The following is a 13,976-nucleotide window of genomic DNA, read 5'->3' as shown; positions in this document are numbered from 1 at the left end:
CTGAAAACGCACAGTATGCACACAAAATGCACACAAGGCGAGCAGCCTCCGGTGCTTCCTCTTAAAGATCTCTGCATTTTCAACAAGTTGACCGTTTTCGATGCGTTTTTTTTTTTTCCTCATTTGCAACGCGTTCCGCTCTGCTGCCTTTTAACATTTATTACAGTATGAACAGCAACACACAACCCTCGTCAGCTCGGGGGAATATCTCAACTTAAAGTTTCACAGCTGCAACAACTCGTGCTTTTAATACTTGCCTTTTGAAGTGCCTTCTCTCCGGAGGAAGGGCGGTCTTCCTCAAGTTGTCGCTGCAGATCGGAGTGGACGGAGAGCCGCTGCTCGCCTCTGCTGCGCCGAGCCGACAGGCGCTGCTTAGCTTTGCTGCTAACGCCGCCTGCTAGCTGGCTAGGTTACACTTACCACGTTCAACTCAAAGTCCACGCATCACCAGTTGCTAGCCAGGACAGCCAAACACTTCAGGGACACTGTTGAGTTAACCCGCGACCTCCACGGCTTCATAACACACAGGTTATTTGAAGTTTCGCTGGCCATTCAGCTGTCAGTGAGTACTTTACGCACAATCACATCTAACATATAGCTGTGGAAGAAACGCCGCTCCCGATGCACAAAGTTGTGTACATCGCCGCTCGTGAACGCGCAGTGTCAAGCAGCCTTGTCAATAAAATGTTTTTTTTTTCCCCCACTGACAGGTCTGTAGCTTTCACTGTAAATGCACTTATTTCTGCAAAGCAAATGCATCTGAGGCTGCATATATACCCACTTATGTTTTAAGACATCTCAGACATCACATGTATGTGCATTAGTGGATCAATTTTAATCAGAATCATACTTTTATTCATCCCCGAGGAAACATTGGGTAGGTTTAAGATAGTTGTTAGGGTTAGGGCACATGTTTTATTGTTTTTCCATTAACAGGTCGCTATAGGCTGTTATATCCACATTACATCTTGGCTGCTCATGAATGCCATCTACACTCAGTGGCCACCTCTATTAAGTCCGAATACAATCCAATACAAATGTTCTGCCATAAAGTTTATTTTTATGATGCCTATGATGCTCAGGTTTTCTTTTTGTCACAGTAATAAAGGTGTTCATTCAGTTCTGTGTTTGGCGTTGAGCTCATAGTTAGTGCTGCTGTTGGACTGGACTGCATTTTATTGAGAGTTGTTTCCACTATTCTGTCCCCCTCATTGTATATAAATAGGAGGGGACAAAAAATTAGAAACACATCTCAGTGTAATGTAGCCCAGTACAAGACCTCTGCAAACTACAACCTCAGTAATAAACACAGAATTAAATGTCAACAAATGACAACAAAGACTGAGTATTATAAACTTTCTTAAAGGTAGTAATTCATGGCAGAGCTGTTGCAATGAACTGCATTAGACTGTGCAGGTGGACCTGATAAAGTGGCCACTGAGTGTATGTGTATTTGTGGATCAAATTCAACCAAAATCAGAAAAAATACTTTTATTGATACCCAAGGTGGAACTGGTTAGTTTAAGATAGTTTTGGACATTGCACATGCTTTATTTTTTTTCCACTGACAGGTTCCTATATTATATCCACATTACATTATGGCTGCTCATGAGTGCCATCTACATGTCCACTACTAATGCTAGGAATGCATTTTTGCCCATATTTTATGATTAAAACATAAATCTGAGCCTTTTCAAAGCTTAAGTGGAATATGTATCTATTTCTCATTTTCTGTTTGAGTGGCAACTTTGCAGACAGACTCAGTATGAAACCTTTCTCCAACAACAGCTATAAGCTCCAAGAAATAAAGTCTCTCACAACCTCATCATGTTTTTTTGTGGCTCTACACTTTCTGTAAGCCCCTATGGCTGGAACACACGGGCAGGGTGGACCAGTGTTGAGGCTGATACGATGAGGCGGCTATATAGACTATAAAATATTATTTTATGGTGGTTTCAAGGGTCTCTTTCAGGATATTACATCGAGTTTTTTATCGAAACAGAAAGTTGCGTGTGACCAAACAGAGCAGCACAGCAAACAATCATTAGGTCCCACAGGGCTCTGAGAAGACCAGCAGTACAGAAATGTAATCCCCAGACTCAGGTGTAATAATCATGTGTGTATTAGGGTTCTCAGTCTGATAAATAAAAAACAAACCAGCGGGTGTGTGACTGAGAAGTGGAGGACTGTGGTGTGTGTGTGGAACATTAAGACGTCCTGCTTTCTTCAAAAAAATATGATCTCAGTGTTGTGCAATAGAGTCATCTGCTGGTGTGTATGAGTTACTGATTTTTTTTTTGTATTCACTGTATCACATACTATTGTAGATTTATCATTTTTTTTCTTTTTTCAGTCACATTTTCATTTCCAAGATTTGCTTCATAACTAACAAAATCACAAGCAATATTGGCTCTCTTATTCCAAGGTGATAGCTAATTAAAAAGAAAAAAAAATCCAGTGTTCAGATTGAAGGAGAATCAGAGAATTCCCTTCCTTCCTCCCTCCAGTCGTCTTTGAGTGATTCTTTGTGACTTGTCTCCCACAGTCTCACACATCATTTATCGACACTAGTTGCTAACAGATGCCCGAGGAGTTTGGTGCCTACAGGCTCTGTTCCCACAACTATCATTTTGAAGTTGCCACAAAACAGTGAGAAACTCTGCAGCCCAGCTCTGTCTCACTATTTCATAACCAGGACGAACATCAAACATCATACAAAGGTCTGCAAGTGGGGCAACATTTTTTATTTCACAGACCTTCCGCTGAAAAACATATCAGAAACGATTGGTTTTCAAGAATGAAGATGTATTTAGTTCACATTTTAAAATTTGATCCTCTGTCATTATACAGTGGGAAGTGGCAGTAGCACAGGCGGCTACAGCAAACCTGTATCTTATAATTTAAAGCAGCCACTGTGTTTGTTGTATGAGTGTTTGGTCTAAACAAAGTCCTCGGTTTAAAACCGCTTTTATATTGGGTACAGCTTCCCATCATGAGTGTGTCCAAAGTAAAAAAAAAAAAAAAAAAGTCTGTGTTGTTGTCATATTGAAAGAGGAGACAGAGCATGATGGCATCTTGCTGCTACAGCTTAAGCATTTGTCACGTGCTTACCCTTAATCCCAACAACTGGATTACCTGCAGACCCTACAGGTGTACTTATTGTCATATCTCACAGGTGATTTATTCTATTATTCTAATTCTTCATGACTTTGGCGATCAATTTGTTCCCAGTGACTTCATCTCATTGTTTTCTGTTTCTATTTCATTAGTGCTTTTCAAAAGCACTTCTGTTTTGGGAAACCCCAGTCAAAAGCATCCAATTCCACCTACGCAGTTTTAATAGGTGGAACTTTTTATTGAGTCAGTGTTTGCCATGGGTCCTCATTTAAAGTATCACCCACTGTCAGGGGAGTAGGGCATCATTTTGAGGGAGACACACACAGATGCAGCAAACACAGATTTCCTCATGCGCTCTGTCACATCTCTGAATACCGCTCTTCCCAAGGTGAGATGATGATCAGAGAGCTGCAACTTTCCGAAAATAATAATAATAATAATCTCCTTTTTGTTGTTTTGTTTGTGTTACAGATGACATTAATTACATAGTAAATGGTGTTTTGAGAAGAAACACAATACATTTTCAACAGCAACATTTTGAACATGAAATTTTATTTGATTTATTTGATGCATTGTTTTCTGTATGTATTGTCACACTCATGCAATTCATTACACCCAATGAGAGATATGAGAACACACACACACACACACACACACACACACACACACACACACACACACACACACTCACAGAGAGAGAGAGAAGTCCTGAATAGCTTTCCCTACAGTTGGCAGGTCATATTTACAGTGAATCCAACATGACATGGATTTCATATGAGGTACATTCATTCTTTCATTAATGAAATCTCCAAAGCGAGCTGACTGGAAATCAGTAGAATTTGTTTTTAAAAAGTCCAAACTTCCCCTTGAAGGTCTTTAACAGTTAATCAAAAGTTTCCAAATAAATTCTCTCTTCTTGGGTCGCAGGCGACTCATCATCGTCTTGCACTAAATTTAGAGCGGTTACCTTTCTTCACAGCCAGAAAACCAACAAAGGGCTAAATTATATTCAGACCAAACTTCGTGCACAGTACAGTCGGTAAGGTTTACAGGCTGATCAAATGAAATTGGAGGGTTTATTTTTAGCCCACTGCGATGATTTCATTGTTGCATTTGCATTCAGCAGGACACCAGGCATACACCAGGGTGTTGCTGCACCCGTGCTGTTTTTTCAGGGCTGGGCAGTTGCGGAACCTGTTTATGTAAGGACAGGGATTGTCTGAAATGGAAAAAAAAAAGATAAAATAATGTAAAAATGAATTCATGTTTGACAGACATTTGCTTGGTGAATTAATGCGAGTTTCACCCTTTCAGCGAACAAGGCGTATTTTTGTCACATTATTAGATACTTACTGCAAAGTTTATTTTCACAGGAATTGGGACAGGAAGCGCATGGGGGTCCAGCCTTGTATGGCGCCACTGTCCTGAAGTTCCCCCTGTTAAATAAATGAAAATCGTGAGTCTTTTGACCCCACTTTATTTGCTTCAGGGCGGACCAAAGTGCTCGAAATGTTTACAGTTTCATAATGACGTTATTATTCCTCTTTCATAGGGAAACCAGCATTGACATTTTGCTCTCCAGAAGTCATGTGTGAAGGAAGCTGACAGTTGTGGATTTTGTGGGTGTGTGAGGGATGTGTGTCAGAAACTGGAGGGACATACGCTCGGTAATAATGGCAGCCATAGAAATAGATGTTGCCAGGGCACAACTTCGCTCCACAGCCAACTTTGTAGGAGCTATACCACACCACCTGAAAACAGAAACAGACACTGGTTTTACTCACACACTGATACGGGAACACACAGTAATTATGCATTTGTCAGTTGCTCAATCATTGTCTCAAGTCTTTCAGGGATTTTTGCAAAGAACCAAACTGTGTCTCCTTGAAAAATTATTTGTTTCAACCATTATTGGTGGCAGAATAGCAGTTCTAGGCTGTATGAAAATCACGGTGCCTGCATTTTCTTTAAAGATAAGATTGCTTTTAAATTGTAAAAGTGGGATTTGTTTCAGTGCTGACAAGTAGTGCAAGTATGAATAAGACGAACGGATAATGTGATTAATTATTAGACACATCTTATTGAAATATCTTGTACACCAGACACAGCACAGAGGGGATAAATTGTTAGACATGGCTTACAACAATTTCTGGCAATGTTTGCTTGCCAGAACGATAAAAACCATGAGCTCAAATTTAGACTCGTGTGGCAAAGGTATAGCAAGAGCCACCATTTTCTTTTGAGAAACTCACTTCTGTTCATAAATCTGTAAATTGTTCAAAGTCATTGGAATTACAAAACTCAAAACCTGCAGTATGGGAATTTCCTGTGAGATTTGTCTCCCTCTTGTGGCAGCAAGTTAAAAGCTGTATGAAAATTGCAGTTCTGGGTCAAAATCAATCTTCATGAGCAAAAAGCGGGTGGAAAAAAAAAGTTTTAATCATATAGTTCTAGCAGGAAGTGTTTGAAGTGTTGACATAAAATACGTCACTAACAGTCAAAAGTGCACCGATGTGGGAATTTCGCTTTGCAATGTCAGTGATGAAAAATGCAGAGAGAGTTATCATAGGCTTAACAGCCAGTTGATACTTCTCTTGAGGGTTTCTGGTGTTTCCGATGCAGAAAGTGACATTGGTCAATTCGTGGCTCTTGCTGTCAAAGCAGCGAGAGAGAACAGAATTTGAGCTGGAATAGCTGAGAAATGCCATTAACTTGTTGCATTTCTTTTAGAGTAATGATGCACTCAATCAGTGCCGCCTCTGCAAAACCATCCAGATCTTCCAAAAATCAAAAGGTGTGCAACTCCTCAGAGTCCACACTCAGACCCTTCATAGACAACCCACATGCAGCAGCACATGATGCAATTATGTGAAATCCCCCCTGATGCCGCACAGACCACATGAAGCAAGAATTACCTTTTAATCATCAGCGTGTGAAATCGTTTGGCATTACATTGAACTCAACAATAATCTGTTTACATGTTTAAGGGTCTGTACTGTACCTTTAAAGTTTCCTCTAATCTTTCTGTACCGTATCTGTGCATGTAAACGTCAAGTAGCATGAGCTGTGAAATTACTGTATTTAGTTGTGGCTGCAAGCAGAACTTCCTGTTTTTATGCTGATTTTATTTTGATGAAATCTTCACACTAATCCATTTCAACAAATGCACATTGAGGTCTGCACATTTGTATGAATGTTCCAAAAAGAAATGAGATTTGTTAATACATTTCAGCCTCAGAGGGTGTAACTCTCTGACTCTCTGTCTAACTATGTTGAAGTTTTTTTGTTGGATGTGTGTGCTCTAGCCTCTGTTCACAGGCTAATATTACTGCTGCACCAAATTACCTGTGTGTAGTGACCGATAGCTTTCCCGTTGGTGGATCCATTGGGATACTGGTAATTTTCTACCTCGCTGTGCCAGGCGTTGATGACGTCCGTCCACATGTGCGGTGCAGAGGCAAAGAACAGATTCTCACCCATTGCATAGCCTGCATGTTGGTGAGAAACAAACAGCAGCATTGATTAATGGAAGTCCGCAAATGCAGTATTTTGTTTTTATCGCACAATAGATTAGGTGACTCTGAATAAAAAAAAAAAACACTGAAGGGTTCACTGAAAGGCCTATTGATGATAATCTCCGTGATGATAACACATCCTAGCCCATGTAATTTGTTATTAAAAGAAGGCATTAAGATTGGAGATAAGATAACATTCACTGTGGCCATCAAGCACAAGGTCATTAAGCTCACATGGAACTCGCAAGGAACCCTGACGGCTTATCTGCCCGGGGACACTGGATTCTGGGTTTCAACTTTAATTTGAATGTGTCTCTGAGGTATCTTTTTCTGTGATGGCTCCGGCCACCGTGGAGCACAGTAGCTGGGAAAGAAGAAGTGGGAAGAGGAGGAAAGGATAGAGATGTATACATGTATATATACCTTCGAGCATGCGGGTACTGACCGGTCCATGAGACAAAATGCATTTGTCAACCCAGGCCTGAGCGGTGGCTGCTATCTCGTCACTCCAATTCTGTGAGAGAGAGATAACATACGGAAAATAGTCGCAAGAAATCAAGAGCATCCCTCCAGAGTAAGACAAAGACCATTTCAATGGGGGTTCCTCTTAAATGTAATAGTTACTGTAGGGCTTTTGCTTACACAATGCTGTGTTTGAGGACTGAATCATTTGTCTTTTGAAAGATGATGCATTTCCGAAATAGATTTATTGTCTAGCCCATTGAGAATGGCTCTCGTTCAACTGGCCTTCCCCTTTGAAACAAACTGATGGGATTGTTTTATAGTCCACAGCTAAAACTGAGCTGCAGTAGAGGGGTTGACATCTTCCTGTCATTTTTGGCTGTTTTTGTTGTTTTTCTGCCAAAACTGAGCACCTCTTTAGTTAATAAGGAAAGCTGCTCATTTCTCCTATCAGCTGCCTTATATGTTCATCAGTTTATGATGAATTTCAAACGGATGGGCTCAGTTTCAGGGTCTTGAAACATTTTCTATATATGGGGTAGATTGCGAGATAGTGATTAAAGTGAGGACATCACATTTTATTTTACTGTAATCCACAATAAAATGCACGATTGTCTTATGAAAGGAGTGAGGATATTTATCTGCAACAGAACTTGGTCAAATGGTACTTGAAAATAATTTGTATCATTTAGTTTTAACCAGCTGGGAGTACCAGATGGGGTTCACGGTTCACTGCATAAGGACGATTCATGTTGCGTCAGGTAAGCTGTCAATGGCAGAAATGTACAAAACTGGCCTCGAAATGTCTCCTTGTTGTTAAGATTTTCCGGCAGTGCTGTGCTGCAGATCTCACCCATCTGGTCCAATCAGGGTAAGACAAATACTGGGAATTATTTGCAAATACAATTTGGCTAAGGTTCGTTCTTTGAGGAATGTGCAGGGAAGGCAAAACTTGCCATTATCAGCATGTCAGCAGCAGTGGGCTCAACCGCTCTCCTGAAGGCATTGTGCTGGTCAACAATCTCCGCCTGCACTGTTGGGTTTTCTGTGCAAATATCTGCACACACACACACACATGCACGCACACAAGGATATGCACAAACACACACACACGCACACACTTGTATGAGAAAAACTGCAGAACAAACACTAGACTAAACCCATATCACCATCCTGCTTTAATGTCAGAAAAGGCTCACAATATTAAAAAAAAAAAGCAAAATATATTCAGCATTCAGCCAAATCCTATCGGCATGCTTTCAGACTTGATGTGGAGACTCAAAATGCTTCTCTAAAGTGAAACAATGTTGATGGATAAACATCTTGTACCTACCTGGCTTTGGATGCAGCGCGCCGCACCGCAGAGGACATTTCAAAATGAGAAGAGATTAAAGTTAGGCTCTCATCAGTGAATGTGGCATACTGAAATGATAGTGTAATTCACTTTAGCTCCATTAGCTCCGTTCCATGCAGCAGCATAAAATGATAGACGACTTAGTGGCATCACATCCTCCTAAAATATTCAAGAAATTGCTTACACTTCATTTGATTTTTCTCCCCCTTCTTCTTATTCTTTCTATTTTTTTTTTCTTTCTCAGTTCTACTTACCAAATCACAGGCAGAGTGCACTGTGTGAAGTGTCAAGATGCAGATCAGGAACACAAACATTTTCCTGGTCAGGGAGGAAGATGCCTATGTACTGTGAAGTAAAACAAAAAAACACTCCTGTATCACCATGATATTTTTTTCTCTGGATTTGATGTGTGATAAAGCATTATTGTTCTCCTTGTTTTCTCTCGTTTTTGATTTATTAAAACCCCTTTTTTATTATAAACAAGCTAATCAAACCCAACAAATTATTTTGCTGTTATATTGAAGGTCAGATGCCTGTGAGCTCCACTTGGAGATTTAATATTTTTCCCCAAGTAAATCCATTTCTAATCAAAAGAGAAACGAAGATGAACTGATCTGGGAGGCGTACCTGCTCATGGGTCTTCAGCGGGTGGCGGTGACTCTGTTCTCGCCTCTCACTCCTTATATAGACCCGGCTGAGCTGCCCACTGCAGTCACACAGCATGCAACACCTTCTCTCTGACTCCAAGTGATGCAGCAGCGGCCGGGGCGTTACACAACAGATACCGGACAAAAAAAAAAAAAAAAAAAAAGCTAACAAGAAATAAGTGTATCGCCCAGCATTGAGGAGGCCTTTTTGCTGACAGCGAGTAAATATGAAATTGTAAACCCTGGGGTGCCACAACGACTCGACACGTTGGCTCAGGTTTACACAGCATAGAACAGCAAAGCCCCCTTGAGGTTAGAGTAAATAAAAAAAATGAGCATTGGTAGATTACAAGAGGTTATATAAGTGGAGTTTATTCATACAGCTCATGTAGGTTGTGTACACTCCTATATTGCTTGCTTTGGCATGAAACAGCCTCCCATACATCAAAAGGGTGATTTAGACCAGTGCAGCACATATATAGGGAAAGGCCAGTGTTGATCTGGTTTGCCCATTTAGCTTTTATGTGTCTATTGTGGTGAGGTTTGTCCATGAATCAATCCACATGGCAGTTTTGTGTTTTTGACGATTGTCTATTTGCTTATACAGCACATACCAACAAAATGCTTTATACAGATTTATGCAAGCTCAGAGGTGAAATATGAGATAGCATATCTGTAATGATAAATAAGCAAAATGGAGCGTTGCACATGTTGGCGACACGCAGAGCTGGGAAGGTTACATTGAAAATTCAATGATGTTGCACAAAAGTGATTACCGAGTTATTGAAGTAATAATTCTGACATTTTCACGTAAATGAATATACATTTGGCTGCTCGGTAAAGCTAACTGATATGATGTGAAACTGATTCAATGGGTGGCCAGCTCATGAAAACTTTTATATTTTACTTTTCTAAACTCTTGATCACTGTAACCATGAGAGGTCCTTGATCATGCAGTCATCACTGTACGGCCCAGTAGTCTATGAGATCAGCTGCAGACAGATTCATGCACACATGTACAGAAAAAAAGGCTTTTCCCTGTCATTATACGATCTCTGCACAATGTTCAAGTCAACTGAATGAGAAATATGGAAGACAAAGTTTTTAATATGCAGCGCTCACGCTAAAACAAATCTGCCTAATAATAAAAATGTTCTTCCCAAATTAAATATGAACTTGTTTGATATGCAAGGAGGGAATTTGCTAGAGAGAGAGAGAGAGAGAGAGAGAGAGAGAGAGAGAGAGCAGTGGTGGTTGAGCGAGCTAGAGAGAGAATGAAGAAGGAGAGCGGTGGTAGTGAAAACAAACATTTTTCAAAGATTTTGAATTACCGCAACCACAAGAGAATCACACAGATATAACTGTGCACAAAAAAATATTAGGCTGATAGGCCCAGTAGTGCAAGATTAGCTGCGGACAGATACACACACACACATACACACACACACACTCACGACCAAATGCAATATCCTCTCCAGGCTACCGTCTGGCAGAGATAATAAAAAAAGAAAAAGAAAAAAAAAAAAAAAAAGGTGACTGTCACTCTCAGGGATTACCACTTCAAATTAGGGAATCAATAATGTATTCATTGGATGACTTCAACTCAGTAACTCAATCTGATTACTTTGACTTACCTTTGGATTAGTTCTCCTTCAATTTGAACTTCAGTGTGAGGTAAATTTTCAATTCATTAAAAACTTTGTTATTTGTCATGTGTGACCATGATTAACCTTTATTTGAAATCACAGGAAAAACACAGGAAGAATAGCTATTTGCATGAATGCACAAAGAGGATCCAAATGAACAAATAAATAAAAAGCCAATGGTGTTTTCTTCTTCTTCTTCTTCTTCTTTTTTTTTTAATGAATTGGAGTGTTTTATGTTCAGCCTACCTTTTTATGATTTCGGGTATTCTAAATATATTACATTTAGTTCTCCACTCGCCATCCCAGCAACAACTGTAAGTAAATTTTGTAAAACAGGATATTATTAATTTCATATGCACTCATAGAGAAATAGCCATCGCGGTTCATTTTTAATGCATGCCTGCTGCACTAAAAAGGGGAACAGTGACAGGGAAATATTTCAAAAAGACTGTGTTCCTCCAGCAAGGAATGATTAGTCTTTTGAGAGCCAATGGCTTTATGCTACAGTGTTTCTATTCACGTTTACTGTGTGAAATTAAAAAAAAAAAAAAAACTCTTTGGATGGCTGACACTGTAAAGAAGCTTTGTTAAGCAGAATTTTATCTCCGAGGCGACCTTGCATGTGAAGAACATAATACATTCCACTGTGTTGATTCTTGATTGTGTTTCCTAATGCACAATTAGTATCATGCTGCTATCAACTCTGTGCTTAATGTTTAATTTGTATTGTGTTATTTGTTATACAATATAAAGGGGAGTTTAGGCCAAGTCGTCTGACATATCAAAGACAAGTTGGCACGGCTGACATGCCAGCCGCATTGTAGTATCCAGGAGCAAGTTGCTTCTCTTTCTTGTTTTTTTAATTCTTATATATGTGCCTATAATGCTTTGAATTACAGTTTTTTTCAATCGCTTTACCTCCTCTGTCAACTCAGAAACGCTGGTATCAAAACAGTTAATCCATAGGCCTAATGAGAGGCGCTCTTCCCAAAACTTTTGTTTGCAAAAGGCTCTTACCATGACAAAACATTTCAGACATGCAGCAAAAGTACATTTTGTCACCGCCCAATACAACTCGCAGTCAGGTGAGTAAATCCAGCCACTCACTCACTTCATACTCAACACCAAAATGCAACATACCCTTTTTAGTCTGAGCAGGTTCAACCTTACTTTTTTCCTGTGTGGATTGCAGTCATATTTTTGACAGTTTACATAGTTACATATTGTAAAGCAAGTAGCAAAATCCAATATTTCCCTCAAACAACTCAACTTCTGCCCAAATGAGTAGATTCCTTCAATCAGCTCTACTGTACTGTAACACAGCTGACAACACAATATAAAATACAGCTATCAGTTTGAATGAGGTTCTACTGTGAGCTACACATTCAAATGTGAACTTACAGTAAAGAATTGCATCCAAACTCAGAAAGACTTTGAAGTGAAATTGTACTGTATTGATGGCAAAAACTGAAATATGGTAAGTCGCATACAGTATTACACAGAAAAACTCAAAGGTGTTGAAAAAAAACTACAGAATACAATTTATAGGCCACTTTTCTGTAGGTGCATACTGATTGATTGGTGAATGGTGATTTGTGGAACGGGTAGTGATGCAGGTGCACTAGTGGTTTCACAGAGATGCAGCTCATTTCTATCAGCTGTGAGCAGATGTTTTGCTTTTGACTACCACAGTGAAGTCAATGGAGTCAGGGCCATGTAAATGACACATGTGAGAAGTGTTGTGCAAAAGAGTGTGAAAAATGTGTGAATCCAATGAAAAGGTATGAACACATTTGCAAAAGAAAACTTCTGCTGTGGTTTGGAGGTGAAGATGATGGCAAAGTGGATCCCAGTTTCATTACACTGAAAAAAATTATTGAAAAAAACTGTAACACAGGTATTAATACAATAACAGCAATAACACAGAGTATTTTGGACAATGTCAGTTTTAGTTATCTTTTGGAAATGTTTGGAATCACATGTTAGTTTCTATCTTCGCATTTGACGAGACAACAAACACATTAACTTCAGTGCTTCGTCAAAAGTTACACAATATAATTTGCGATCATGGAGTTTCTGATAAAGCTGCGTAATAAATGACACTAGCTCTGTAACCTGTGGATCAGCAGGACAATACCAAGCAATGGGAACTTTGCTCTGCACTGTCAAAACTGTCAAAAGTTGGCGCCATGATGGATATTCATGGGTGTTGTTCCTTATGTACCCATGGCGTTGCAGTTTTATACAACCAGATGAATGAAAAGCCCCAACACTAAGTAAGGAGTTTGGGCAGCGTTTGAAATAATAATTGTCATGACTGAAAACAATGCTACAGCCTTTATTTGAATGCTGCTACAAGCACACTGACTGGCCAGGAGAGCAACAGCCTGATGTGACATTCCTGAGTTTTACCTTGTGGAAACTATTTGTAAGACGTCAAAATGTTTTGTTTTTCACCGCTGTGGTTGAATACAGATATCACTCCCTAAAGACCAGTGAGGCCAGACAAAATACGAGTTCTATTAAATGGCAAACAGTGCGATAAAATGAATATTGACACATTAAACACTTTCATTAAGCATTTCAACAAACATCAGCCAATTAGTAGTAGCTCAGTGATGAACAGTTCCAGCAAAGAATGATTCTCCCTTTCCAGTTTTTTTTTTCTTTTGATTAATGAGGTTGAGGCCAAGAGGCTAGAAACCATTTCACAAGAAAAAAAAAATATATATATACACATGATAATACATTTGTATGAAATAAAATGAACATATAATTATCTTCCAACACCCCAGTTCAGAAAAATTGCTCTATTATGTAGATGAGCTTGGCATTAGTACATAAACACACACAATCCAGATTGAAAATGAAAGATTTAGGTAATATCAATCCATGTAGGTCATTTTGCGAAACCTAATTGAAATGCTAATAAATGTTGGTACAGTATATTAGTGCAGAATCCTAATCCTAGTGAATGACGCCGGATTTGATGTTTATTTCAGCTCCCTGTTGGTAAAACTTCATTTACACAACACAATTCATTTGCACAATTTGTAAAACAGACGGTTGGTTCAGTGACCCACTCAAAGAAGAAGAAAAAACGAAACTTCAACCATGCATTTTTTTTAGAAATACCAGTTTACTGTATCATTTCATTAATGCTGTTTATCCAAAGTAATTCATCTTCTGAGTTCAAAGGGAGGAAATTGATAGAACTGAAGAACTGACTACAATT

The 13,976-nt window shown here is 39.3% G+C and overlaps 2 protein-coding genes across 2 annotated transcripts in view; both read right to left on the bottom strand.

Annotated features, from left to right (window-relative positions):
- Positions 1-51, bottom strand: part of plcl2 (phospholipase C like 2) — a 53,416-nt gene extending 53,365 nt beyond the window's left edge. Inside the window, exon 1 of the mRNA XM_030072279.1 lies at positions 35-51. The gene's annotated coding sequence lies outside the window, so the exon portion shown is untranslated. The remainder of the gene's footprint in view (positions 1-34) is intronic.
- A 4,148-nt stretch (positions 52-4,199) lies between these two features.
- Positions 4,200-8,762, bottom strand: LOC115374125 (cysteine-rich venom protein). The gene is made up of 7 exons (XM_030072888.1): positions 8,699-8,762; positions 8,051-8,151; positions 7,056-7,146; positions 6,463-6,605; positions 4,780-4,868; positions 4,471-4,553; positions 4,200-4,336 (listed from the first exon to the last, which is right to left on the bottom strand). The coding sequence occupies exons 1-7, from the start codon at positions 8,760-8,762 to the stop codon at positions 4,200-4,202; spliced, it is 708 nt and encodes a 235-aa protein (XP_029928748.1).
- Positions 8,763-13,976: the final 5,214 nt, after the last annotated feature.

Source organism: Myripristis murdjan, chromosome 16 (assembly GCF_902150065.1).
Source record: "Myripristis murdjan chromosome 16, fMyrMur1.1, whole genome shotgun sequence".
NCBI classification, from domain to species: Eukaryota; Metazoa; Chordata; class Actinopteri; order Holocentriformes; family Holocentridae; genus Myripristis; species Myripristis murdjan.
Note: the sequence above shows the minus strand (reverse complement) of the source record. Positions and strands in the feature narration are given on the sequence as shown.